Source organism: Electrophorus electricus, chromosome 2, assembly GCF_013358815.1.
Source record: "Electrophorus electricus isolate fEleEle1 chromosome 2, fEleEle1.pri, whole genome shotgun sequence".
In the NCBI taxonomy this organism is placed as follows: Eukaryota; Metazoa; Chordata; class Actinopteri; order Gymnotiformes; family Gymnotidae; genus Electrophorus; species Electrophorus electricus.
Genome location: NC_049536.1, coordinates 31,069,432 through 31,089,795, shown reverse-complemented (window position 1 = coordinate 31,089,795; position 20,364 = coordinate 31,069,432). Strand labels below are relative to the sequence as shown.

Below are 20,364 nucleotides of genomic sequence, written 5' to 3'. Positions count from 1 at the left end.
ATGGTAACAGTATTAATGTGTCCACTGCCAGATCATGCGATGCATAGTTTACTTAAGTGCGCACAAACATACCAGTACCACTAAATGCCGCCCGTGTTTATTCATTTACCACAGAAAATCAAACAGACGTTGAAAGGAGGGAGTATTGGTTCCTCTGCTTTGTTTGAAGTAAGTAGGTGCTGGTGAACATCTCATCACACAGATATCTCTTTTATTTTCTGTGACCTGATAGTCCATCAGAAATATTTTCTATTGTGTTAATCATATTTGCTGTGAAGAGAGAGGATGGATAAAGACAAAAACAGCTCCGCACATGGGTAAGACTAGAACTGTTCATAATCTATTTTATCAGTGTTCATTTATGTATGTGTGAGAGAGAAAATAGAAATATTTTAATATTACATATAGCAAATATCATTTCATATTTTCCAGTAAAACTGTATTTGGAATAAAAGTGAAGAAGAAGAAGAAGAAAGACAGTAAGACTTTGGTCTTTGCAAACAAAGGCGCTCAGGGTACGACCTTTAAAGCAAACAAAACAATGTAAAAATGCAGAACGCCAAAATTTCAGACCTACCCTGATACTGCAGTTGCCTGAGGAATTAATCTTTTTAAACCCTTAGATGAATCTGAGATCGAAGCGGCTTCTGATGACCCACCAGTTTTAAACCCTGAAATCCCTGAAGCTCCCAGTGAGCCTGACATATCTGGCTTCTTGGCCTTCAGAAATCCTAGCAATACTAAGAGGTACCAAGTTCTCTTTTATTTTGTCTGCTTTAAAACGTGTTTTACCTACATGGTGTGCACTTATTTGGCTGTTAAACGTTTCATTGGCTTAATAGATCCAGTCCTGTGACCAGGGTTTTGGAAAGTGACAGCAAACCACAGACATTCCAGGTAGAAATATATTTACAGTGAACTTTGACATAGAAAAGAGAGTATATTAGTGTTATACTGTATACATTCTCTGCCTAATGGGGAATTATTAAAGAAACAACTAATTTTGTGACAAATCTCCTAAGATATCCATCAATATCACAGAGGCTAGGGAACTGGTGGGTGAAAACATTGACCCCAGTGTCGTGATTGAAATTGGGGATGAAAAGAAACAAACCTCAGTAAAAGAAGGGACCAATGCACCCTTTTACAATGAGGTGACTATTTCCCTATTGTATACATCCATATCTAAACCTGAGAAGAATTTTTTCTGTGAATGTTTCATATATTGTGTAAAACCATTACTGTTTATTCCCTGCAGTATTTTGTGTTTGACTTCTTTGCCCATCGAGATGGCTTTTTTGACAAAGTCATTAAACTATCGGTAAGTATATAAGTAAAGATAATAATAATTCCTTTTACATATGTTAACAAGATTAGATTTAGTAATGCTTTAAACATGTTCCCCCAAAAGGTGATTCATTCAAAGATCATGAAAAGTTATTGTATTGGGACATTCAAGATCGATGTTGGAACTGTCTACAACCAGCCTGGTGAGTGCTCCCTTATTTAAAGGACACACTTCTGTATTTGATAATGTCTTAGTTATGACTCCTCTCTTGTTTTTCAGGTCATCAGTTTATCAACAAGTGGGCAGGTCTTATTGCTCCCACAGACTATGCCACAGGGGTCAAAGGTCACTTAAAGTGCGACATCTGTGTATCGGGAAAAGGAGATATGTTGCCCCGTTCTCAGAAGTTTTGTGATGCTGAAGAGCAAATAGAAAAGTAATTTTAATTGTGCATTATTATTTTTTGCTTGTTTGTTTAAAGAGTATGAAATAGTAGGTTACGGGGTAAGGAAGATTTAAGTAAGTTATTATAAGTTACTATATTTGTAGTTATTATATTATGGGGTGCTTACACAGTAAGTACTTGCTTGAAACAGTTTGACTCAGTTGACCTCAAGAGTCAACTTACTTTGACTCCCTGGAAAACCTCAAGGTAAACAATACCAAAACACCACCCATCTCCAGTGACCATTCTTGTTTTGACCCAGGAACCCACTACTCCCCGATGGGTTCCCTTCTATGCGACCATGGGCGTGCTATTGCGTGAAAGTTTACAGAGCAGAGGGTCTCCCCAGAATGAACTCCGGCATCATGGCCAATGTCACCAAGGCATTTGTTAGTGACAACACAGCGCTCATAGATCCATATGTGGTGGTGTCTTTCTTTGGCCAGGTGGTAAGTCAGTTTACCAGGCACTATTAGCAGTATTCATCCAAACGAACAGTCCCTTTCTGAGCTCAATTTGTGCAGAGGGCACACAGTATTTTCAAGCAAGGTCTTTATTTTTGTCTCTCTGCCTTGTTCAAATGGCATCCAACAGGGACGGACATCCACGCAGAAGAGTACAGCGGACCCCGTGTGGAATGAACAGGTGGTTTTTAAGGAGATGTTTCCTTCAATGTGCCAGAGGTTGAAGATCCAGGTGCTGGATGAGGGCAGCATGAACGATGTGGCCATCGGGACTCACTACATTGATTTGTGCAGAATCTCCAACGACCAGGATGGAGATAAGGGTACATGTCAATGTTTATGGCATACGTCAGAGATTATTTCTGTTGTTTAAAAAAAAGATGAAAATGTCATTTTCATACAATATATGTAGTATCAAATATTGGTCATGTTACATGCATGTGCTCATTCTTTTCACGCATAATTTTAGATGTTTTCTCAGAAATGCCATAAATTTAATTGGATCTAATTTGATTTTATTGTTTCTCTCTTCTTCTTTTTTTTCTTTCCTAGGTTTCCTCCCCACATTTGGCCCTGCCTGGATCAATATCTATGGCTCTCCCCGCAGTTCCACGATGGATGATACCCAGGAAATGAATGAAGGGTTAGGGGAAGGAGTGGCCTTTCGAGGGAGGATTTACATCGAGCTGGCTGTGGAGATCCTGAGTGGCGGGGCCGAGTCGAAGTCATTGTTCTCCTTAAAGATACCTCTTAAAGATGCCAAGGGAGGGAAATCGCAGCCCAAAGAGCCCAAAGCTGGTGCAGGTGGCCCAGGTGGAGGAGAGGAGGAGAGAGCCAAGGCCCTGGGGGCAATGGTGCTGCCTGTGGAGCCCCCCAAAATGGTGAAGAGCGAATTAAACCCCCCTCTTTTTCTCAACCTTGTCTCATTCCTGCTTCTGCAATATGAGATGGCATTTCATTTGCATTTAATTTGTCTAGGTCAGTGAGGATGACATTGAGAGGTTCCTGCTTTTTGGTGCCATTTTTGAAGCAACCATGATCGACAGGAAGATCGGTGACAAACTCATAAGCTTTGAGTTCACTATTGGTACACATAATTTAATTTATTTTTAAACAGATATTGCAACAGTGTGAGTCTTATTAGCCTTGATCATGTGTTAATACGTTTTATTGCATGCTGAAATGTTACTTTGGGTAACCAGGGAACAATGGCAACTTGATAGACGGTGCTGCTCCGCCGGCTCCCAAGAAAAGAGTCGGGTTTGATCCTGTAAGCCAAGAAGCTAGCTCTGCTACCCCTCTTCTGGACACTCAGCCACCAGTGCCTATCAAGCCCACTCGTGCTGAGAGCACCACTCGAGCAGAGAAGCCTCTTCTTGGAGACGGGATCAGGTAGACTTGCTGTGCTGTACTCCTGTTACAGGATCAAGGTTGCATTCGAAATGATTTTACATGTGGTGTTATTTTCTTGTCTGTCCAGGAACTACTTTTATTTTCCTATTTCAAATCAGAAGCCCTGTGTCCATGTGTGGAGCAGGTGGGAGGATCGCACGTATCGCCTTCACCATTCGAACATGCTGGACAGAATAGCAATCATGTTTGTAAGTCAACACCCTGTTGGTGGGAGTTACGTCATATGACTGATGAGTTGTAAGATTACGACCATGTCATGTCTGACTCAGGAAAAGGGGGTGACCAAAGTGGCAGAGCTAGACAAGCAGATGCATGCAGGAGCAGAACGTCTTATGCGTGCTGTCTTGCAAGAATTTTGCAAAGATATGAGGTGCAGTGAAGCTCACGCGATATGGCCAATGCCTCAGTTAATGTCACAGTCTGTCGTCGTGATATTTGTTTCACTGACACTGCACTAAAAACACACCTCTAGGGAGTTCATTAATTTTGCGGAACAGAAGGTCAAAGGAAACAACCTGACCATGCTGGACAAGAAGAGACTGACTCTGTGCAGTCAGGAGCTGGTGAGCAGTCTGAGTCTCCACGTTTCTTGTTGTGAAATGCAGCTGTGCTTGGTGGATGGGCAGGGTACTAGGGCAGGCCTACTTATATTGTCGCTCCCTCTTCTTCAGGAGAGTATGACAGAGGTAGCAAGAACCATCACTGAGCCCAAGAGAAAAGCCCTGACAGTCAAAGAGATGTTGGTGGAGGCCCGGAAGCTCGTTCAGAGAATCAGGTTCCTGGTTGAAGAGGTCATTTCACAGCTTTCCTTGGCACTCTTCTCTGTGTACACGGTTGCAGAGCTTTGTGTCTCAGTGTCTTTGCACCTTTAAGATTATTGGTTTCTGTCTCACTTTGGCTTCAGCCCCAGCATACATTGCCCGATGTGTTTGTTTGGATGCTTAGTAATAACAAGCGTGTGGCATATGCACGTATCCCTACCCGCAACCTGCTCTACTCTCAGAACTTTGTAGAGCGAGGGAGAGACTGTGGAAAGATCAACACCCTGTTCCTTAAGGTGCCAATCATACATAAAAAATATATCTTAATATATAATGTGACCCAGCTCACTTGCTGCCTCACAAGTGCACTGCAACCTTATGACTGCAAGTTAGCATAAAATAGTTAAAATACATTAGGACACTGAAATGTCGTTTCCGAACTGTAATGCCATGTGATTTCTTGTGCAGCTCCCCGGGAAGCGTGGAGCAGGCTGGACAGTGCAGGCTAAGCTGGATGTGTACCTGTGGCTCGGCCACTCCAGAGAAACCTCCCATATGCTGGAGAACCTCCCAGAAGGCTTTGAGCCTCAGCGGGGATTGTCAGATGAGAGTGGAGTCTCTCCTCCAGAGACCTTACGGTACCAAGGTAAGGACCTGAATTTCCACAGGTTTACCAGATTCAGAAAAGTTGTTTCAGTTTTCAGTGTATTAGTGGACCTGAGGGAAGGGTTGGTCACTAGAGCCCCCTGGTGGCTGAAAGATGCTAATGTAGCTCAGTGATGGTCATGTCCCTTTGTTTCTCCAGAAAAGCATGAGTTCCAGCTGAGAGCTCATATGTACCAGGCACGAGGACTCATTGCAGCAGACAGCACAGGCCTCTCAGACCCCTTCGCCAGGGTGTCATTCCTTTCCAACACCCAATGTACCAGTGTAAGCATATACGTACTCTGAGAAGTGATGTCCTACAGGCTCTTACACATGAAGGAATAACCACACTGACGGTACATTTACTGTAATGCATATTTAGTTTCTTAAAATTGAAAACGGGACATCTTTCTTTCCACATTTACCTGAGGCTGAGCTTCAGAGTGCAGAGAGATCGGAGATCGTGAATGTAACAAACCTCTTGTCTCCATTAGATCATTAACCAGACCCTAACCCCAACCTGGAACCAGATGTTAATGGTGAATAAGGTGACACTGTGCGGAGTGCTCAGGGAGCTGCAACAGGAGCCTCCTCGTGTTGTGATCGAGGTCTACGATGACGATGCTCTGGTGAGGAAAGCGCCGTCCGTTCACTGGGCTTGTTCATACCTTGTCAAATGGATTTTGAAAATCACTTGATTAGTAATTTACAGTTTTTCATGAGAAGAACGTCATTCATGATGGTCTGTCTAAAATTCTAAAATCATCTAGTGCCTTTCTCCAGTTTTGGCAGATCAAAGGGGAGTGCAATATGGCTCGTGTCTTGTGACAGAATAGAATGTTTGCATGTTAATATCACCTGTTATACAGTTGTTGCCCTTTATCTTTACACGTTTTTGTAGACAACACTCTGAAATGCCACTCTATCCCATTCCCAGGGTAAGCCGGAGTACCTGGGCTCCACTCTAGCCATCCCGGTGGTCCAGCTGAATGAGGAGCCATACACCCCCCCTCAGCTGCAGTACAGCCCGCTCTTCTGTGGTAACCTGTCTGGTGGGGACATTCTTGGAGCTTTTGAGCTCATCCAGGTAAGGGCCCAAATAAACAAACTGCTGCCATGCTTTTAGCTGTTAAATGGCATTTCTCCACTCTGGACACAAACGAATGCCAAAGGCTAAAAGAAATGCTCTCAAAGTGTGAAAAGAAGTGTACATTTATCTTGATTATCTTAATATTTCTTTATCATTTGGCACCGTGCCTATGTAGTATTATGTCACATTATTCCTGACTCCATGATGTACACTTGGTTTCCAAGAAAGGAAAACACCCTCTGCCTGCCACAGAGAAACCAGAGGGCCCGATCTACCCTGTGCCTTCATACATCCGTCCTGTGCTCTGCAGGTACAGAATCGAGGTGAGTTTAACATTAACATCCAGGTTTAATGATCTGGGACACTGCATGGTGCTGCTGCCTTTGTGTAGTGCCTAACGGCATGTGGCCTGTGTTTGTGCTTTAGGTTCTGTTCTGGGGTCTGAGGGAGCTGAAGAGGGTTCAGCTGCTCACTGTGGATCGACCGCAGGTCTTCATCGAGTGCGCAGGAAAGGGCGTCAACTCCTCAGTCATCCAAAGTTACAAGAGCAACCCGAACTTCAGCGTGCTCGTGGACTCCTTTGATGTGGTAATGCCGGCCGGAGCAGCAGCAACGTTCTCGTTGTCTTCTGCACCCAGCTGTGGCTGCATGTCTTTGTCCTGGGCTGACATGTTTTGGGGGGGTACTTCTCCTCAGCACTCCAGTGATCTCAGTGTCTCCTCTGTGCAGGAGCTGCCCGAGGACGAGTACCTCCACCCACCTCTCAGCATCACCGTGGTGGACTGGAGAGCCTTCGGAAGGAGCACGCTGGTGGGGACCCACGTCATCAACAACTTGAGCCTGTTCAAGTACACCCCTCCACCTCTGCCCCCTCCCAACCTACAGCCACAGGAGCCCCATGGCAGAGAGAGTAACAGCACTTTATTAACGACTTATCATAACATATCAGCACTTTAAAATCTCAACTTTTCACGTTTATCTGGTGATAGCATGTTTCTGAAACTACTTCGTAACTTTTGTGTTGAATGTGTGATGATTTCTAGCCACGCCACTTCTTGAGCAACAACCCCACACAACAGCACAGTCCAGGGAGGACATTTACATCGACATGGAGCCAGGCCACCCTGTGCCAGTGACTAAGCCACTGCCTCAGGACAAGATGGTGAGTTAAAGAGAGAACACACATATGCAAAAACATACAAAAACACTCGCACACACAAACACACCCACATAACCACATGTATCAGTGCTCCTATATACTCAGTCGTGACCCTTCCTCAGGATAAGGTGTCTAAAAAGAGCATGCGAAGGTCCACAAAAAGGAAGAAACGCACGCCGGCCGATGAGTCTGCAGACAGCGTGATAGACTGGTGGTCTAAGTACTACGCTTCAGTGGAGAAGATTCAGATGGTCAGACCAAACACTTCTCGCCAGTACATTCAGATTTCTGTTCTGTTTCTCTGTATGTAGTCTGAATGTTTATGTGTGACATTTTCATTTGTAGGTAAAACAAAGAGAAGCCAATCCATTTCCTAACCTGTATGAAGCTGGTAAGAGTTCATTAGATCATCACTCAATCGGTCCCTAGGGAACATTTAGAGATGATGCAGTTTAGCAAGTTTTGGCCCCAGACAAATGTTGTAATGTAATGTATTGCAGTACCTCCACTGCAGAACTTGCTCTCAGATGGAATAAACACTATGGGTAAGGCAAGCTGTAGAACATTCACTCTGCATGCTAAACTGTATGCTTTCCTTTTGTGTGGTGGGCAAGAGAACTTACTATAGCCAGACATTAAGATTTCAGCTTGTACTGTACAGCTCTGTGGACCTCACTAGTTTAAAATAATAAGACAGGATGCAAAACATGAGCATACATGCTTTCTCCTAAATGTGTGCTCTGTTTCAGCTAACTCACTCACTAATTTTAACTTAATTTGAAATGTTAACCATAACTTGAAAGGAGATTACCTCTGGTGCTTCTCTCGTACCTTGAAGCTTCAGGACTGAAAGACAAGAAAAAGCAGTTGAACTTCAAGAAACTGACTGAGCAGACCAAAATAGCAACATTACTGGTAATTTTTTTTAAAGTACATCCATCACCACTTTAATCATTAGTCAGGGAGTCTGTGGCTTAATTGATGTAAAATGACCTACGCCATTACTTCTATTCCCTGGAGATATATGACAAAGAGCTGGAAGCAGAGTTTGGCCCTTTTGATGACTGGGTTAAAACCTATGAACTGTACCGTGGCAAGGCAAATGAGCAAGAGGGCTCTAGCGTTGAGAGGTTTATTGGGAAATTCAAGGTGAGCTAATGTTGCATAACAGATATTAAATTTTCTTAAAGTACAACTTTACAATAGCATCACACTGTCACACTGACACATGCTTAGACCAAATTTGAATATATTTTCTGTTCAAACATGAATGTTTCCTCTCCAGGGCGGGTTCTGTTTGTATAAGATGCCAGGCAGTGATGATAAAGGATGTTTGGACTCGGGAGAGTATAAGATAAACCAGGGTGTTCCACCCAACACCGCTGTCAATGTCCTTATTCGAGTATACATTGTTTCTGTAAGTTCCAACCAAACTCATTCATGGACGTAACAATGTCCTCAACAGTTACTTAGCCTACTAAAATAATAGGTATCTCAATAGGCATTTTCTTCTAAAATCTAATTAGTTAGAGATGGTAACTAAGAGTCTCCTCATTCTGTATTGAAAAAAATCATAGATGTCTACATTGTGATAGTTTGCCCTGCTGAGCTGAATTCCACTCTGATAAACCTTACTGTAATCACAAAGTAGCAAGCACAGTATGTCGTGTGTTCTACACCACAAATAATCAGAAAGGGATTGATGAGCTGTGTGTGAAACACTGCTTCAAACGTTCTGTTAGGCCTTCAACCTCCACCCAGCTGATCCGGATGGGAAGGCAGATCCTTACATTGTGCTGAAACTAGGAAAAACAGAAATCAAGGACAGAGACAACTACATCCCAAAACAACTGAATCCAGTGTTTGGCAGGTAGGGATTTGACTACCTAATCAAGAATAAAAGATGTTGCCCCGATGAACATGGGACATTTCTCTAATAGAAGACTTGTGCGAGTGATGCATTTCTCTCATCATCAGGTCCTTTGAAATTCAGGCTTCCTTCCCAAAGGAATCTTTACTGAGCATTCTCATCTATGATTTTGATCTTGTGGGCGGTGATGATCTGATTGGTGAGACGCAAATTGATTTGGAGAACCGCTTCTACAGCAGACACCGCGCTACCTGCGGCCTCTCCGCTGAATATGCTGTGTGAGGATCCCATTCAGTCATCTTCGTGCTGTTCTAAAGATGCCCTTCTTATGTCATTTTCTTTATTTCAAATTCCCCATGACCTCTTTATGTTCTAACAGCCACCCTATTGTTTTGCCAGTGACGGCTACAATGCCTGGAGAGACTCCATTAAGCCGAGTGAACTGCTAGCCAAGCTTTGCAAGGAAAACAGACTTAGTGAACCTCAATTCACTCCTGGAAGAATCACCATTGGTGAAAAAGTCTACACTGGCAAAACCGTCTTTGTTGATGAAGGTGACTGTAATCCCATAAAATAAGCAGACTGATGAAACTGAATGTCCTTAGTTTGTGATGGCTGAGCGTTGGGTGGTTAATGTGCTTTCATATTTCAGATCAAACAGTGGAGTCCTATGAGCATTTGGCTCTGAAGGTACTGCACAGATGGGAAGAAATGCCAGGTGTGGGCTGCAAGCTGGTGCCCGAGCACATTGAGACCCGCGCTCTCTATATAAAGGAAAAGCCTGGCATAGACCAGGTGATTCTTATCTGTATTGAGCTAATTCATGAGTCTCCTTTGAATTGCCATAGGGCGATGTGTGCCTAACCCTCAAGTTTCTACTTACTACTATGCTGTACTCAAATCCCTCATTATGGGTTTAGAAACCAAAGTGCCATTAAATACAGGTTATTAATGTTCCTCAACAAGGTGAAGACCCCGTCACAGAGCATTCTGTTCAATTATGAAAAGTTATAATACATATATGAGCTGTAATACATATATCTACAAAGCTTACATATTCCTTTAAATAGATACATCTAAGTATCAGAGGTATTCAGAGCTAGCACTCAGGTGTGACAACAAAGTGGCCAACCAATTACATCAATCATTTAATTAACTACAAGGAATTACAAAATCCAGGACCGGATTTGGATTTGAGGTAGATTTGAGTATCACTTCTATATATGATTCTTGGATCCGATTCTTCTTCAGTGGAGAACAGAGGATAGACTTTAAATCATAGTGGTCTTACAAATTATATTAAGCTGCATTACAGCTTGAGCTCTCTTGGAGACAGCCTAAGTATTTATGATCTCAGGAGTGCCATATTTCATAGAATATCTAGACTAACTGAGCCATTATCAGAGTCTGATTAATCAGATGAATGAAATAAATAATGCAGGAATGATTCACATTGATCTCAATGTAATGTTGATCATCAGATGGTGCCTGAGCTACATAAATAATTCAGAGCTGAAGATTGGTGTGTGTGTGTGTGTGTGTAAATTTTAGGGTCAGTTGCTGATGTGGGTAGATATGTTTCCTATGGACATGCCTCATCCCGGACCTCCTGTGGACATTTCTCCTCGCAAACCTAAAGGGTAATGTTACATATTTACTAAGAAATAAGCCACATCCTTAACAATATCTCTGAGCTCTGGAGTCACTGATGTCCTTTATTTTTGACTTACCAAGGTATGAACTAAGGATCATAATCTGGAACACAGAAGATGTCATTTTGGAAGACACCAATTTCATAACAGGGCAACAGTCGAGTGACATCTACATTAAAGGGTAAATGGGCACTCATGCTACTTACGCTTCTGAGCTCACCTGTCTGTATACATTCCCGTATACTGATGCACCTCTGAGAATAAACAGGTGCAGAGATGTGGCCTGCATCTTACTGTCACCTGTGTCCTCAGGTGGCTAAAGGGTATGGAAGACGATGGCCAGGAAACAGACGTTCATTACAACTCACTGACTGGCGAGGGTAACTTCAACTGGCGGTTCGTGTTCCCCTTCCACTATCTTCCAGCTGAGAAGGTGGTGGTGGTCAGTAAACGAGAGAACATCTTCTCCTTGGACAAGACCGAGCAGAAACTGCCTGCGGTCTTAGTTTTGCAGGTGTGGGACTTTGAGAGGCTGTCTTCAGATGATTTCTTGGGTATGATGCACTAAACCATACTACGTATTTATGTACTTGCCATCAGAAAAGGTTCGCCAGACTGGTCTGTTTCCAGTTCTATAAAAAATATGATGCCTGTATTAAATGTATGAAGTTTTCTAATATAAAGTTCATGTGTGTATTTGGTTCCTCCAGGCTCGGTAGAGCTGGACCTCCACGGGTTCCCCCGTGGTGCCAAAACAGCGAAAGATTGTAAGATGGAGATGCTAAAGGACAACAGTGAGTACATCTCCATCTTCCAGCAAAAACGCTCAAAGGGCTGGTGGCCTTTTGTGAAAGCCGAGGAACTCACGGTACGTGAACCTCTTTTTCAAAGTGCTTAATTCTATTCTGGTTAAATCTGCGGTTTAATTTAAAAGTGATTGTTCTGAATGCTTTTATCAGGTAACAGTTTCTAAGGTTGTGCACTGGTTAGAAAATTGAGGTCTAATGTTATCACCACTGTACATTGTTGAAAGGAGTTCAACTGATTTTAATTTCATTTCAACTGATTCGGTGTAGGGGAAAGTTGAGGCTGAATTCCATCTGGTGACGGCCGAGGAAGCGGAGAAGAACCCAGTTGGTCGAGCACGCAAGGAGCCAGAACCACTAGAAAAGCCAAAGTAAGATTAATGCTGCAGTCACATCCACATATGATGTATTTCTATGGAAACATTAGCTTGAAAAGGTGATTCCTATAACATCAGTGTTAATGGGGTTTTTTTTCTTATTGAGGTCTAGCAAATACATTTTTACATACTTTACAGAGATTAAAGAGGACGTTTCTACACAGTTGTTAGAAATTGTTTTTTTGTTGTTGTTGTTTTTTTAATTCTAGTCGACCAGATACCACCTTTTCCTGGTTCGTGAACCCCTTTAAGTGTTTCTTCCATCTGATCTGGAAGAACTACAAGAAGTACATTATAATTGCCTTTGTGCTGCTGATCTTAGCTCTGTTCCTGGTCTTACTCTTCTACACCATGCCTGCGGCGATCAGCAACAGGATTGTCAATGGCTGAGCCATCATTCTAGAGAAAGAGTGGGATTACCAACATAATAAGCGGATCTAATTAAAACACTAATGAATTAGTCCAAATGATCTTACTCACACAATCAAGCTCCAGATTTTACTGTGCTAAATATATGAATGTAAGGCCAAGATGTTATAAAAAATGGAATTACATTTATATGGTTTAACTGTTTATTACAAGATTGCTATCTAAATGCATGCACAAATATTTCCATTGGAAATATTAACTGGAAAATAGGGTGTTTTATTAATAATTTATTGATATAATTAGTGAAGGTTTTTAAGAAGTATAATAACTAACAATGTTTTTTAAACACACTGATAGTGTTTTCAATAAAAGACCTGAAATCAACACTAGAAATCATCTTCATGAATCACTACTTTGAATCTCTTGTCTAAATTTAAGCTTTTACAGATATCCATCATTCATCCTCATCTGCTACTATCAAAAAAAGGCCAGTGTTATTAGAACACACAACACTCAGTGAATATTAACTCAAAAAAAAAAAAAAAAAGTGATTAGTTTTTCAGTTATTCACTTTAACTGTTCTCCAGTTCAAATCCCTGTCATTTTCTGTGGCTGCCTTAACAGATTGCGTAGGCTGGAGACGCTTAGTTCAGTGCATGTGTACGGTGTGTCCCTTTAGCTATGCAGCAGTACTGAGCACCCAGGTGTGCTTGGAGGAGAATAATTATGTCCCCTCTTGTGACTCCGTGCATGTACAATATATTGCCAAAAGTATTTACTCACCCATCCAAATAATTGAATTCAGGTGTTCCAATCACTTCCATGGCCACAGGTGTATAAAGCCAAGCACCTAGGCATGCAGACTGTTTCTATAAACATTTGTGAAAGAATGGGTCGCTCTCAGGAGCTCAGTGAATTCCAGTGTGGTACCGTGATAGGATGCCACCTATGCAACAAGTCCAGTTGTGAAATTTCCTCGCTACAAAATATTCCAGTCAACTGTCAGTGGAATTATAACAAAGCCATTAGGAACGACAGCAACTCAGCCACGAAGTGGTAGGCCATGTAAATTGACAGAGCGGGGTCAGCAGATGCTGAGGTACATTGTGCGCAGAGGTCCCCAACTTTCTGTACAGTCAATCGCTACAGGCCTCCAAACTTCATTTGGCCTTTCGATTAGCTCAAGAACAGTGTGTAGAGTTTCATGGAATGGGTTTACATGGCCAAGCAACTGCTTTCAAGCCTTACAACACCAAGCGCAATGCAAAATGTCGAATGCAGTGGTGTAAAACACGCCGCTCGTGGACTCTAGAGCAGTGGAGATGTGGTCTCTGGAGTAACGCATGGCAATCCGATGTAGGAGTCTGCGTTTGGCGGTTGCCAGGAGAATGGTACTTGTCTGACTGCATTTTGCCAAGTGTAAAGTTTGGCGGAGGGTTATGATTATGATGTGGGGTTATTTTTCAGGAGTTTGGCTTGGCCCCTTAATTCCAGTGAAAGGAACTACTAATGCTTCAGCAAACCAAGAGATTTTGGACAATTTCATGCTCCCAACTTTGTGGGAGCAATTTGGGGATGGCCCCTTCCTGTTCCAACATGACTGTGCACCAGTGCATAAAGCAAGGTCCATAAAGCCATGGATGAGTGTGTTTGGTGTGGAAGAACTTGACTAGCCTGCACAGAGTCCTGACCTCATCCTGATAGAACACCTTTTGGATGAATTAAAGCGGAGACTGCGAGCCAGGCCTTCTCATCCAACATCTGACCTCACAAATGTGCTTCTGGAAGAATGGTCAAAAATTCCCATAAACACACTACTAAACTTTGTGGAAAGCCTTCCCAGAAGATCTAAAGCTGCAACGGGCAACATCATATTAAACCCTATGGATTAAGATTGGGATGTTACTCAAGTTCATATGCATGCAAAGTCAGACGAGCAAATACTTTTGGCAATATAGTGTAGTTCTCCTAATGGAGATAAGACGGTCGCTCCATGAAGAACAGTGATCCAGCCATCTTAACCTTTCCAGTAGGAACAGGGCTCTTTGCATTCCCAACAGCTTCAATCACTGCAACTTGTGTTGTATGCAGGGTTATTTAAAGACATGCCCCCGTATGAGCCAGTATTATCTTACTAATGCATAAGACTCATTACCATTCCTCTTTTGAAATAGAAAAAAAAACCCCAAAAACAATTTTCACACACTGCAAAATACATAAGTATGTCATAAATAAATTTTCACTGTCACAAACTCATGTATACATCACGCCCCATCACTGGCACTGGAAATCTCTGCTACGGGAACGTACTGGATCCAGGCTGCATTTGCCCCTCTGCCATGCTGAGTCTCTGCGCCACGAGGAGAGGCCCGGATCCCACCTGCAGTGGCAAGGAGGACGGCCCAGCATCGCCTTGGGCCCTGCCCAAGCTGAAGCTCCCCTGCTGGGTGGCCACTCCTCCCTGCCTCCGAACAGTGGGCTGTGCGCAGAGCGTCTGCACTGGCGGCCCGCTCAGCTGCGCTGCCTGGGACATGAGGCAGGCCTGGAGCTTGCGCTTGGCTCGCCAGCGCGCCACCCGCAGGCGGGTCTTTTCCCTGCGCTCCTTCACCAGGTCAGCCAGCAGGGCCTGGGGCAGCGTCTGCTCCAACTCGCGCCTCCGCGTCTCGCTTCGCCTCCGCACCTCCGTCCGCTTGCGCTTGTACTCCTCGTACATGTTCAGGTCCTTGGCCCACACACAGCCCTGCCGCTGGCTGCTGGCCATGGCCAGTTGGGACTCGCCATCTGAAAATCAGATTGAGAGAGAGGAGGAGTGTGAGAGAGGATCCCTTGTTAATTAGTTCCTGTACACAGGGTGTACTACCTTTCATCTAGAAAGACACTGGACACTCCAGAAATATTCAGTACTACTGTAAATCCTTCTGTGCTTCATCTCTAATGGATACACAGTAGACTTGCAGTTAACACTAGACAAATGATAATTATCCATTTCTGTCCAAAGTAATATATGTATATAAAATCAGACACAGTAAACGTCTGTCCAGATATAATGGATTTAATTGAAGAAAAAAAAAAAAGTCACAATAAAATATGGTATATTCTGGACATAATGTGACTAGGAAACCTAAAACAATTTAATACATTATTTAGTTGCCTGCTAAAACACAAACTATTGTCTGTACAAATCAAGGTCTTAAAAGGTTAATCCACTTCCAGGCAGCAGCAGTGAAATGTAAGTACTGACAGATAACACTAGTGAAACTTGAGCCTGAACATTCATCATTTTTTCCCTTCTCCTCTGCCGCTGTTTGGCTGCTAGCCACGTCTCCCGCAGTTTTAACCTCTTTTCCATGGGAAGAGAGATACTGGACTTTACCCCTTCTTGTGCCTTTTTTTCCCGATACCTGAAGAGGGAATAAAACGTCACAAGTTTAATTTTTATTTCTTTTTAAAATGATATTTATTGGTTTTCAAAAATTAACATTTACATTAAAAAGTTCAGAACTATGAAATAATAGTGATAATGAAGTGCTGAGAATCTTCCACTCAGACGAAATGGTAAACCTTCGCCTCCTTTCTTCCAGCATGGCTGCCCGTCTCACAGGATCAGCATTTATTCTCTCTCTGTATCGTCTGGTTTTCTCTGCGTTGGTCAATGGATTCTCTAAAAACAAGTGTGGTGCAGTCTTATTTATTTATTTAGAACAATACCCACTCAGTATTAGTAGAACATAGACAGGCCTATGTGTATTTTCTAACAGATAACTTTAAATATACTAATCTAAAAACAGTATTTTACTAGTGCTGAATTCTAAAAACAGCCGCAGTATCCTAGAAGAAAACGATTCAGAATACTGAGTCACACTCACCTCCATTACTTCCTCTGGTCCTGAACTCCTTAAACTTCCTGGTTACATGGAGACCTCAAACCAGCAAGAGTCTTCATGTCAGTGCCCGTTTATAAATGAAGGTTTCACATCGCATCATATAAAATTGTTTATGAGGGAATGAGCCAATCATCTGGATAATAAATGACCTAGTTTATGGACTGGATTATGTTATGCATTTCAAAATAAAGTATTCCCAACCAATAGCTTTTTTAATTAACCCAACGTGAAAAATGCATTTATTTACTTATTACTTAATACATTTTGATTCTTTTTTTTCTGGCCTTCACATTTTTTTCAATATTTTCTGATATGTCTGAGATTTGGAGAAATATTTATCTTGGAGTTTTGATATATAATTGACAGTAATTAGTACCATTCACTTTTAAATGTCACCATGTTTTAGTTCCTAATAGACCTTATTTGCTTTTAACACTGATTGTGTAAAATATTGGAATACTTCGTCTCCCCATCCAAACACCTCTTGGGATTCATATTTTTAGAATGCTAAAATTAGGCTAAATTCAAACAAAACAGTTTTCTTCTGGTTCTGTTTCCAAAGCTCTGCATGTCTATTGGAACAAAAATGATGTTGCAGGCCAAAACCTTATTTCAAAACTGGTTCAAAATGTCTCTAGTGCATTAGGCAATATTTTCGTATTGATTTCATGTAATAACTTTTTGAATGGATTTTTGAGACTTGATCACTTCATACCCCTGGGTTGTGTGCACAGTGTGATTGTGAAAAATTTTGATGTGGTAAGCTTCTCTTGAATAATCCATTACTCTTCAGAACAATGCTTCTTCAATATCCGCTTACTTCACAAGGTACAAATTGTGTAGAAATTTTGAAAAATTGGTAACATTCCTCTTTGATTGCTCAGTTAGTTTGTATAACCTAATAAATGCACTCACTTGACTAACATCTCAATAACAACAACAGCAGCAACAACAACGAGAGAGGACCAGGTGCACAAATGATCATCAAATGTTTACATATGAATAACTGGTTCAAAATGGACTCAAAGAATCCTGTAATAAGCAGGCAATTGTGAAAAGCAATGATTACGAGGCGACGAGCAAATGCTCAGCTCCAACTCACATGTGATCGGGTCCACACTCATGAAGGCTGCTTCACTGATGGGAGGGCATGAAATCTGGTGACACTGCTGGGTCACAGGCAGTTCCAGGGAGAAGCTGGGCCCTCCTTCTGCTGCGTGCTGAGAGAGCTCCAGCCTGGGACAATCCGAGGAGGACGAGTTGACCACTTCTGCCGGCTCCTCCTTCACCTGGACTATTTCCACTTCAGCTTCCTCTTGTTTGACCTTGAAAGGAGACCCTTCACAGTCTGCTGCGGTCGTGCTGAATATCTCCCTTGGATTGGCTGCAGGGAGGAGGCTGGAGTCTAGTGGGTCAGTGTGTTCCACCTCTGAAGAAGATGGAGGTGTCTGACCCCACAAAGGATCGCTGCTCTCTGCCACCAAGCCTCTGCTTCCCATCACAGTGGCATTTGCTGTTTCTGCTATAAATTACACATGCGCGGGCATACAAACACACAAGTGCACACACACGCATGTACAAATCTTTAGTTTTTCATGTGCAAAACAGTCAACCTAATTCCACCTAACTTTAAACACTGATGATGACTGTTGACCCAAAGTATGTATATGTATGTATGCGTGTGTGTAATATATACATATACACACACACACACACACACACACATATACATACACACACATACATACATACACACACATACATACATACATACACATACATACATACATACACATACATACATACACACACACACACACACACACACACACACACACACACACACACACACACACACACAGATATTTCATACCTTTCACTGATCCCAAATGCATTTTTGATACTTGATCTTCGTTGCCAATCTCAGGACTTGTGTAGCTCTCGTTTGGGATGGGTTCTTGTATCACATTTTGAGATTTGGGCACGTTTATCTGGTTTTCCCACGCTGGCTCGTCAGCGAGCCCGGTCTCGGCGTTACGCGGTTTCGGCACAGGGCTCTGAGCTTCACAAGCTGCCCCAACATTAGCTGAAGTTCTTCTCGGCTGCGTTCCCAGAGCAGGTGCGACGTCTCTGGCGTGGCTCACACCGACATGTCGCGTCGAGGAGGCGTCAAACTGAGTGAGCGTATGTCTGTGATTGGTGAATGTCTGTCTGTCGTGCTTAGCTTTCGCGGTCAGGGCGTTAACATACTTCCTCATGGACTTCATTTGACATCGCGACATCTCTAACATGTTTCTTATATTCTCGTTCTCTCGCTCTTTGGCCGTCATTTCCCTCCTGAACTCCTCAAACTTGACACTGACCACCCGGATCATCTCTCCCAGCACCGTCTCCACGGCCGCGTTCACTGCCTTTTCAATGACAACTCCCATTTGGCCTCTCATAAGAGAAATTGTTAAATTTACATCCATTGTAAATATTTGAAGATATAACAGCTGTAGCCTATCTTAGACTAAAAAGGCCGCAGAAATGTCTACACTGAGCGTTACTAGCTAGTTAGCTCTCGAGCTAAAGCTGTAGATATGCTAGATAGCTGTTTTCTTTTGCCTAGCTAGCTTGCTAGCAGCCTTCTTTAACGTGGCGCCAGAGTACCCTTTTTTTACTTTCGGCGTTAAATTCAGTCATGTGTACACGACTAAGGCCAAATACCTGTCTGAAAAGGAACTGCCAAGTCCTTGTTGTCTAGGTGCCACAAGCCAAGAAAACAAAACAATAAAGACCGGACGTAATCCACTTCCGTTTCCTTCTTTCTCGTGTTCAAGAGCGCGATAAATTTAGCGCAGAAAGGCATTCAACTGCCATCTACTGGACACAATGAGCAACGTCGGCTGGGAGCTTTCCTAGCATGAACTAGTTGGGACATATTTGTTCTTATTTGTTTTGATACTATGATATTTGATCATCCATTTCGGAACAGCCCGAGACAGAACTGTGTGAATTGATCTTTTTCTTTATATCCTTGTCTTTGTTAATATTTATTGATGCACAATTATGTGTTATGAACAAGTATAATATCTCAATCCCTGGTGGCAAATCTAACTGACTGAATCAAGATCAACCATTCTGAGGAATGTTTTCAGATCTAAGACCTAGTATATTTAACAGCATGTGGTGCACCAGATATAGTAGGTTACTAGATGGATTATCTGTTGGTCTATAAAAAAATAAAGATTATATTTCACCTGAAGACTGAAACTAAATATAGGTTGAAATAATTCCCACTAAGATACAGTGGTTGTACAATAGATAGTGTTTAATCATTATAATGGTATTAGCCTTAGAAACACAGACACTGCAAAATTTCACATAACCCAACAGATACTTATTTAAAAAATTGTGCAGATCAGTATTTTAATGATTTCAGTATTCTGCAAGATACATTGCCATTGCAAGTTATTTATTTTTGTATTTACTTATTTTATGTTTATTTTGCAGCCCTATTACAACTAGACAACCCAACTGCAAATGGACTTGCCAAGGATAATGTCCAGTATCTGTGAAGCATCTGTGAAAAAGATCTTGTGAATGATTAACACAGACATTTAATGCTCAGGTTGACAAAGTATTAATATGCATAATGTGTCTTAAGCCTCGCCGCTTAACCTGTCTGAAGAACATAAATACCAGCTCTCAGTTATCTGATGGTGTAACAGTACCTATATTTCTCTCAACATTAATTCGTAAGTTTGGTGTCACCCCATCCTCTTCCTCTGAGGGTGAGGATCTTAAAGTTCATCACTTGCCTTCATGATCTTCTCCAGGATCTGTACTTTGTGAAATATTTATAAATGATATTATGCTGTGGATTCAAGTACCAATCTGGGGTTGGCGACAGGCACCAGTGCTGATAGGGTTACCAGAATCTTACCTCTGGCCAGCAAAAAAAAGGAAGAGTAGGATCATGTATTATTATTATTATTATTATTATTATTATTATTATTATTATTATATTACTACTACTAATAAAAATAATAATAACTTAAGGTTTTTGATAATGTTCTCTGTTTTACATTTTATATTTTACTTCTGTAGTAAAACATAAAAAGTATTTACTGATTGTGAAGTAGTCCTTGCATGAGTA

At 42.1% G+C, this 20,364-nt stretch overlaps 2 protein-coding genes across 6 annotated transcripts; one reads left to right on the top strand and one right to left on the bottom strand.

The window, feature by feature from the left end:
• fer1l6 (fer-1 like family member 6) lies at positions 1–12,363 on the top strand. Its single transcript, XM_035534503.1, has 42 exons — positions 1–9; positions 386–515; positions 624–747; positions 843–897; positions 1,023–1,154; positions 1,259–1,321; positions 1,412–1,490; positions 1,568–1,724; positions 1,996–2,182; positions 2,328–2,520; positions 2,750–3,078; positions 3,176–3,284; positions 3,400–3,589; positions 3,678–3,798; positions 3,880–3,980; positions 4,083–4,173; positions 4,282–4,401; positions 4,515–4,667; positions 4,840–5,017; positions 5,177–5,301; positions 5,511–5,645; positions 5,954–6,102; positions 6,321–6,429; positions 6,533–6,694; positions 6,836–7,016; positions 7,150–7,268; positions 7,388–7,516; positions 7,611–7,656; positions 7,766–7,810; positions 8,104–8,180; positions 8,286–8,414; positions 8,551–8,682; positions 9,008–9,135; positions 9,243–9,413; positions 9,535–9,689; positions 9,788–9,930; positions 10,687–10,775; positions 10,870–10,968; positions 11,100–11,341; positions 11,498–11,655; positions 11,864–11,964; positions 12,180–12,363. The coding sequence occupies exons 1-42, from the start codon at positions 1–3 to the stop codon at positions 12,358–12,360; spliced, it is 5,526 nt and encodes a 1,841-aa protein (XP_035390396.1). The 3' UTR covers positions 12,361–12,363.
• Positions 12,283–19,009, bottom strand: si:ch211-67e16.4. Of its 5 annotated transcripts, XM_027011851.2 has the most exons (6): positions 18,097–19,009; positions 17,326–17,745; positions 16,206–16,259; positions 15,901–16,000; positions 15,713–15,740; positions 14,957–15,120 (listed from the first exon to the last, which is right to left on the bottom strand). In XM_027011851.2, the coding sequence occupies exons 1-6, from the start codon at positions 18,692–18,694 to the stop codon at positions 15,055–15,057; spliced, it is 1,266 nt and encodes a 421-aa protein (XP_026867652.2). In that variant the 5' UTR covers positions 18,695–19,009; the 3' UTR covers positions 14,957–15,054. The 5 variants fall into 5 exon arrangements, with proteins under 5 accessions (XP_026867650.2, XP_026867648.2, XP_026867649.2 ...); XM_027011850.2 differs by having other exon boundaries at positions 15,030–15,740; XM_027011849.2 differs by lacking the exons at positions 15,713–15,740; positions 15,901–16,000; positions 16,206–16,259 and adding an exon at positions 12,283–12,369 and having other exon boundaries at positions 14,650–15,120.
• Positions 19,010–20,364: the final 1,355 nt, after the last annotated feature.

Coding starts and splice junctions, on each gene's coding strand:
- si:ch211-67e16.4 (XM_027011847.2), bottom strand. CDS start 18,694: ATGGATGTAAATTTAACAATTTCTCTTATGAGAGGCCAAATGGGAGTT. Junction 17,746..18,096: donor GCATTTGGGATCAGTGAAAG/GTATGAAATATC, acceptor TGTAATTTATAG/CAGAAACAGCAAATGCCACT. Junction 15,121..17,325: donor GAGTGTGGACCCGATCACAT/GTGAGTTGGAGC, acceptor TCTGATTTTCAG/ATGGCGAGTCCCAACTGGCC.
- fer1l6 (XM_035534503.1), top strand. Junction 1,155..1,258: donor ATGCACCCTTTTACAATGAG/GTGACTATTTCC, acceptor TATTCCCTGCAG/TATTTTGTGTTTGACTTCTT. Junction 8,683..9,007: donor TTCGAGTATACATTGTTTCT/GTAAGTTCCAAC, acceptor ACGTTCTGTTAG/GCCTTCAACCTCCACCCAGC.